The sequence below is a fragment of the Hypomesus transpacificus genome, chromosome 20 (assembly GCF_021917145.1).
Source record: "Hypomesus transpacificus isolate Combined female chromosome 20, fHypTra1, whole genome shotgun sequence".
Classification (NCBI taxonomy): Eukaryota; Metazoa; Chordata; class Actinopteri; order Osmeriformes; family Osmeridae; genus Hypomesus; species Hypomesus transpacificus.
This window is the reverse complement of record NC_061079.1, coordinates 4,595,782-4,602,988: the sequence shown is the minus strand read 5'-3', so window position 1 is coordinate 4,602,988 and position 7,207 is coordinate 4,595,782. Positions and strand designations below refer to the sequence as shown.

General features: G+C 40.2%; 1 protein-coding gene across 1 annotated transcript; it reads left to right on the top strand.

The window, feature by feature from the left end:
• Nucleotides 1-896: 896 nt before the first annotated feature.
• On the top strand, nt 897-2,081 carry gsx1 (GS homeobox 1). Its single transcript, XM_047043330.1, has 2 exons — nt 897-1,272; nt 1,415-2,081. Exons 1-2 carry the CDS (start codon nt 897-899, stop codon nt 1,753-1,755), a joined length of 717 nt encoding a protein of 238 aa, XP_046899286.1. The 3' UTR covers nt 1,756-2,081.
• The last annotated feature ends 5,126 nt before the right edge of the window (nt 2,082-7,207 follow it).

Sequence of the window (7,207 nt, the reverse complement as noted above, 5' to 3'; positions counted from 1 at the left end):
CGGCGGGGGCCCGCGCACAGGAATTAATCACTGCTTTTTAACCGCATTGCCTTCAGGCTCTGACTTGTCCTTTCTGTGCCTATAGAAATGATACATTGGCCTCAAAATAGACAAGTACATTCACACGTTTAAAGTTTAATTACGCATTTACTATTGCAGCTTTAGCCCACATTAAGGTTTAATTGGCACATTTAAACTTAATTTCTGTGATAAAATTGTAGTCTCTCACAGTTGCACTTTAAAAAGACCATTGTTAGTTATATCCTTACTACCTTTACAGAACACTTATCTCTATATTTGCTGGAAATAGTTAATCTTGTATTAGGCCATGAGATGCACGTATGTTTCGATTTTATATAAAACATGGCCTTTTTGTCAGACTATGTGGAAGGATAGGCATAGTGAAGTTAGTTTTCCATCATTTTACGAAGTTAAGTTTTCCAAAATTAACTTACGTTGACTATGCTTTTGCCGAAAGCGTAACTACTACATTCAAATGGGTGCGTCAAAATTAATGCCACAAAATAAACATTGTTAAAACTTAAGAGTGATGTTAAAAGGGAGAAGAGCAGTATCGCCTCTTGCGGCGTGGGTGGGGCTGACAAGAATGGACTACATTATGCAGTTCATTTAGTTAACAAGTAAAATAATGGCGAAGCGTGCAGTGTGAATGCCAAGAGAAAAGGCACAAAACCCTATTGAGAGCTCTTGGGCGCTGCACGGCGTAACCGTCACATGGCCAAACCTGGTCTTGCCTACTCTCTACAACTATTTAAAGAGCAACAGTGTCCCTTCAGCACCACTCCGCTGTCCACCCACGAAGCAAGCAGACCTCGAGACAACCCGCACTGACTGAAAGATATTTCCTTTGGCTATTGAGTAGCAAGTTTGCAAAGATGCCGAGGTCCTTTCTTGTGGATTCCTTGATTTTGAGGGAGACTAACGAAAAAGGGACCGAGAACAATCCACCTTTATTCCCGTATGCCGTGCACCCCTCTCACCCACTCCATGGGCTGTCGGGTTCTTGCCACTCACGAAAGGCGGGCTTGCTGTGCTTCTGTCCGCTTTGCATGGCGGCATCCCAGCTTCACCCATCTCCACCGTCTTTACCTCTCCTGAAGGCATCCTTCCCTGCCTTTGGTTCCCAATATTGTCATTCCACTCTATCAAGGCAACACTCTTCCACAGGCGTCAACCTTAACCATGGCCCGGGGATATACCAAGCAGCCTATTCTGTTCCAGACCCTCGACAGTTCCACTGTATCTCCATCGGTGAGTAAGCCTTTTGAATCATCATCCCAAATCAACTTGATATCGATAACGCCTATGCTTTTATTCTTAGTTAAGTCATATCTTCTTGTTTGTATTTGGTTAGTTAATGAGGCTTAACCCATAACTTATTTTTGTTTAACAGAAAACAACAACAGCCAACTTCAGAGCAGCAAGCGCATGCGCACAGCGTTTACCAGCACGCAACTTTTGGAGTTGGAGAGAGAGTTCACCTCCAACATGTACCTATCCAGACTCCGACGCATCGAGATTGCCACGTATCTAAACCTTTCAGAAAAACAGGTCAAGATTTGGTTCCAGAACCGGAGGGTCAAGCACAAGAAAGAGGGAAAGAGCGGTGGGCACAGGAACGGCTCGCATGGTTGCAAATGCTCATCAGCACGATGCTCGGAGGAGGAGGATGACATACCCATGTCGCCATCCTCATCAGGGAAAGAGGATGCAGACTTGTCCGTCTCTCCGTAAATTCCTCCTCACCAGACTTGATCAACACACCTGTGGAATTCAGCCAAAAATTCGACTGTTCTGTTTTATGTCCAGTCACCTGTACATACGAAGAGATTATATAACCAGGAAATTGCCCTGGAATGTTGTATAGTTGTATACCTGTTTGTCTTTCTGAGAACAAACCATTCGTTGTTGCCAATCCAAACGGATCTGTTATACCAAGAGCCACCGAAAATTTTGCTAATTGAAATAGCCAAACGACCAAGTGAACAGCAGTAAAGTTCATTTCTAAATCTGTTATAATTTTTTAATGGTAAAAATATGGGTATTTTGTATGCTTTAAGCACGTCTAGCTCTAGCCTGTATGTGGATGGCAAAGTAACGGGGACATGGAAATATTGATGACATTTGGGGGAGGAATGTTTTCATGATGTCATGTTACTAAGACTGTAATTATATCTTCAACGTAATGAAAATATTTATTTATTTAAAAATGTTGATACTTAAATAAAGAATCATTCTGAGAGATATACTCATGGCTGTGGGTCAAATGGTTTACACTTGCGCACCACTGGGAGCGCACACGATGGCTGTACTGCGTAACCTATGTGTGCGTATTGTCAGATGCACGGGCAGCGAATAAACAAACTTGTATAGTCTTCAGTTGTGGACATTCTATGACTTTATGAGTCTGCTATTAGACCAAACATTAAATGTATCCCTTCAACATATTATGTGTGCATACTCAACCAGTTTTATTGACTGCCACATTGCCTGCACGGTGCACTTCATCATCAGTGAGTCCATTGATCAAACTTTAGGCTGAATGAATATCGTTGGAATGCAGTTTTGTCCCAACATAGACCAACTTTCAGTGATTTAAATCAGATATCCGCTAGTACTGCTAAGACCAATCAGAACTAACCTATGTCTCAAGAAGCACATTTGGTGAAAGTAAAAAAAATAGCAGTGGGCACTTTGTTTACATACATGTCTGTGGTGTTTGGCAACTAACTGAAAATTACGCATTAGACAGATGCAACCTCTTTACATTCATAAAAAAAACTGTGCTTACATAACGTGTTCCAAAATATTTCACGCCCCCCTTCTGATTCAAGTGTTTAAAGACCGATAATCTCCGTCAAAAAGTCTTAACAGACATACATTCATTGGTCCTCTCAGTCTTTCCCTAGGGAGAGCTCTCTCAATTCCTGGGTTAGCGTGCCGGGTTCTTCAGAGCCCCGTAGCGACCCTTGTCATATGATGTCCGCTTCAGGCCGGTGTCTCGCGTCAGTCTCGTGCTGCAGAGTTAGTAATCACTACGGATTGTATAAACGAGTGAATAAAACATTGAGGATGAGTAGATTCATCTGTAAATTTGCAAAGAAAAAAAACTGAAAGCTAGAGGAGAGGACTCGTTCACTTTCCAGATTAGTAATTTGCCATTCTGGGATGAAGTTTTGATTTGTCCTGAAGTGTTGTGTTTGTTATAAATACTTTGTAAACGTGTAACAGTTTTGTGGAAAATAAGTGTAGCCTATAGTCTATATACATGCACTCATTCATGCAGGTATATTTCAGCCAAAAAAAATATAATAATAAAAAAAACATCTACAGGGATTAGATTTTCCATCCTATTTGCAAACGTGGTCGTGGTCCTTTACAGTAGCTCAACAAAAAAAGCCTTCCTGATATTTTTGGTCAAGGCCATGAAACTATTTGGGTGCACGACACGTAAACACGAAAGGTTTGGACATATGGTTTTATCGTTACCAAGAATGTAGGCACATACTACGATGTTTCTTTAGTTAATTAGGGCTATTTACAAGTATGCATTGGTTGAAAAAGGACTTGAATTGAATTTACTTTGCTGGAAACGTTCTATAATGGTTTTGATGACAGCCAAAAATTCCTACTAAACTAGTCTTATTATATTGACGTTATGCCTTTGGGAAAATACGTTGCACTTGTAAAGTATCATTTGATTGTTCACTTAAACATTTTTACAAAACTTCGACATTTGGATTTGTTAAAATATGGGATTAGGGCATTTTGTTAATTGTACCATAGAGCCCCATTTTGTTCCCTGCGTCCTCTGCACAGCGCCCTTTATCTATTCTATAGCCCGAGGGTATGCGCCCTGGGGGAGTTTATAAGCCCGGTGCTCCAAATGCTCAATTTATTTATTCTTAATTTTGTGACGATCAATTCATTGAAGGAAAAAAGCCTACAGTGTCTTTTAAAAAGAAGAAAAGCGAATTGTTGATGTGACCTTGACAGGGGTGCTGAGAGGGCTGTCCCGACGCTCGAGGGCCGCTTGAGTCAACAGGCGCCCATCTAGCAGACTCGCCCTTGTCTTTATTCCAACTAATTTTTCATTTACGGCTTTTCTTAGACTTGTCTCTTATCTATCAGATTAAAAGAGCAGCTTGTAACAAATCAGTCTGCCCGATTTACAAGAGCATTAAAAGCGGACAAAGGGAGCAGGCCGTCAGTACCTGAGTCTGGTAGACGGCGCGGCGCTGCAGCTGATTCGATGGTTTGAAAATACGCACGAAACAAAATACTTGAATCCTGAAAAAGAGCCTTTGTACGTTTCTTTAGAAATCAAGCAATTCTGCATGACAAAGGACAATTAATAAGCCGTCTTTTCACGACCAGCAGCTGGTTTCCCCGTCAAGGAAAGTTGGAAAAAATTCAGACTGAATGCGCGCAAAAGCCCTTTGCGCGCAGACAGCTAGCCAAGGTGACCCATTTGGCACAGTTAAAATAACCAAGCCGAAGCGAAAGCGAGGGAACTGTCAAAAACATTTAGGCTGAAATATCTTGAAATTGCAAATCCCTTTATGTGGAGGGACGCTGCCGATGTGGGTTAGTCGTACAATGGAGGTGGTTAAGTTGGAGAGGCTTTGGAAACGGACACGTGGCTTCTCAATGAGAGCTCCTTGGACTCGCGTGGCTCGCTGCGGCACTGCACATTCAAACAAGTTTTAAACTTTAAATTTGAAACAATAATTACATAAACATCTATGCAAACATTTTTCCAAACATATTACAAATACATTATCTAACTTTCGGAAATAAACAACAATATTATACTTTATAATTGCGCATTTACCATCTGTACTCAGTTCACAAAAAAAATCTGCGTGGTCTGGAACTACAGTGTTGTGGTGTATGTTCAAGCCTATCGTGAGCAAGTAGTGGGTTATTTGACGTTCCCACCTTCTACCTATGTTGTATAAATTGTGTTATCCTGTTGAACACTATTAATCCTGCTAGAAAACATCAAATTTGTTTTTCCACACAAGACAACTCACTGATACAAGTTTTTATCCTGGTTTGATGTGAAGGCAAATATTAAGTGTGTGTTGGAAAGCAGACAATCTTTTTATAGCTTACAGTTCGTGATGGTTATGTGTAATGAAATTAGTCTTGGACTCGGTGAATATCTGAATTTGGGGATATTGATTATGATGGAATTTGCAACTGTGAATTATGTATTTTTCCAGTTCATCAAATTTGGTCATTCTATTCAGAATGTTTCTCTGGGTTTGGGTCTCTTTCTTAGATGTGTAAAAAAAAGATAGTTTCTGTAAGTTATATTCTGAGGCTACAGGGTTTGACTCGCACTATAAGTCTGGACATGGTCGTCGATCGTGACCTTGTAGGTTTTTAACTCTAATCTCTTTCACGAACCACCTGCCATTATACTGTATTTTCTCTTTGGAAAGTGGTCTATTCCATGAAGACATAGGCTGTCGTAGCCTATATGTTGTATATTGTGGCGATATCAGACTGCAATGCATTCGTGTACACGTTGTATGCTATGTGCGCGTGCGTGCAGTAGATATTTTGTTTCAAGTATAGGCCTGTGCGCGTGTTCGGCAAGGCGCATACAAATTACGCAACATGCCTCTTGAGTTTTATCACCTAATAATGATCAACTGAATTAACATGGACAACTAATGTAGTCAAATCAATGTATGTCCTGTAATTAAATCTGACACATGCACAACATGCCTACTGTGGTTTGGTGAAGTGAGAATCTATTTAATTCTGCACCTGCAATGTCAAGGGTCGGGAAATAATGAACTGCGCTGACTTGGAACTGGGCGTTCAAGTGTTAACCTTTGTAAGCGATATAAAGAGACATGAGAACAATACAACGGGGTTGCAGAAAAAAATGTTACACTAACATTTCCGCTCGCACGGGGGCTACTTTGAGTGTAGCATAGGCTACGCCGAAATGATTTAATCAATAATTTTTTCTATTTAGTTAAAAATGTGCGCAGTTAAACAAGAATAGATGCCATTGAAATCTAATAAAGCTCGCTTGGCTGCCATCAAATGGCCCTGTTTCACCCGTTCACATTTAAATATGGGAATTAGTCATGAGGCTTGACACAAGCTGCAGAAATGTCTAAATTGTCCGCCTCTTTTCACTATTTATAAACAAGGGGGTCGTACGCATTCATTTTGAGTTGAGGGTCGAGGTGAGAGACGAGGTGAGCCTGTCTTTAAAGGGAAGTTAAATCACACAGGCCAAGAACGTGATGTGAGAATTAGAATGCAGAGTATGCCTACAATGAATCACAGTTCCATGAGATATAGGCCTAGCCTTAATCGACAAACACAACATGTGTACATTCAACTTTTATTTGAAGTTTATATCTAAATTATACGTTGAAACACCTGTAGTTGCCGATGTATGTCGTAGTCTGGTCCTTTAAGTTTCTGCTTAGTGTTATTGCAGGGCTTCATTCCTGGGAAAATATCTCTCTGTAAAGAATTTAGAGTACATTTAGTCATTTAGCAGAGTAGGAGCCTCCTCTAGTGGCAAGTATTGGTTTAACATTACACACCCATAAGGTTATCTCGTAAGAAAAGGTTATAGCCACAGACGGATCAGAAGGTGGGAACATTCCAGTCGCCACTATATTTACTCAGAGGATAGAATAGCTAATTAATAAATACAAATATGGCCCCGTTTGAGTATTTACCATAGACAAAGATACTCGATCATTTTCTGATTAAATCTAGTCTTCGGTTCTAATGATCATCACTAAGCTATTAGGCTATTCCTTATCTGCAGCCTGTTTCATGTCTCTGACCTGAGCTATGTTAATACAATACAACAATTTTCCATTTTAATTTAAACAATTAATCTATAAAATAAACAACAAACAGAGGATGAAAGTAGAGCCCTTATGTATGTTTTACGACACTTTCTTACCCACCTAAAACCTTGCTTTGGTAATTTCATCCTCAGATCTGTCACAAAGCGTTCTGAATTAAGTAGGCCTACTATATAAAAAAGGTGGACTCATTGTACACCCAGTCTATTTGTAGCTATCTATTGTCATTATGAAATATAACCGGAGTAAACCAGCTAAGTTTCCTCCAGCACGTGGGGGGCAGAAGTCAGGCCAGCTTGCCTTGAATATTTTATTTATTTATTTATTTTTAG

What these genes read in the sequence shown, in the direction of transcription:
- gsx1 (XM_047043330.1), top strand. Translation starts at nt 897, where the DNA reads ATGCCGAGGTCCTTTCTTGTGGATTCCTTGATTTTGAGGGAGACTAAC. An exon ending in GTTCCACTGTATCTCCATCG is followed by an intron (nt 1,273 to 1,414) that starts GTGAGTAAGCCT and finishes TTTGTTTAACAG; the next exon opens with AAAACAACAACAGCCAACTT.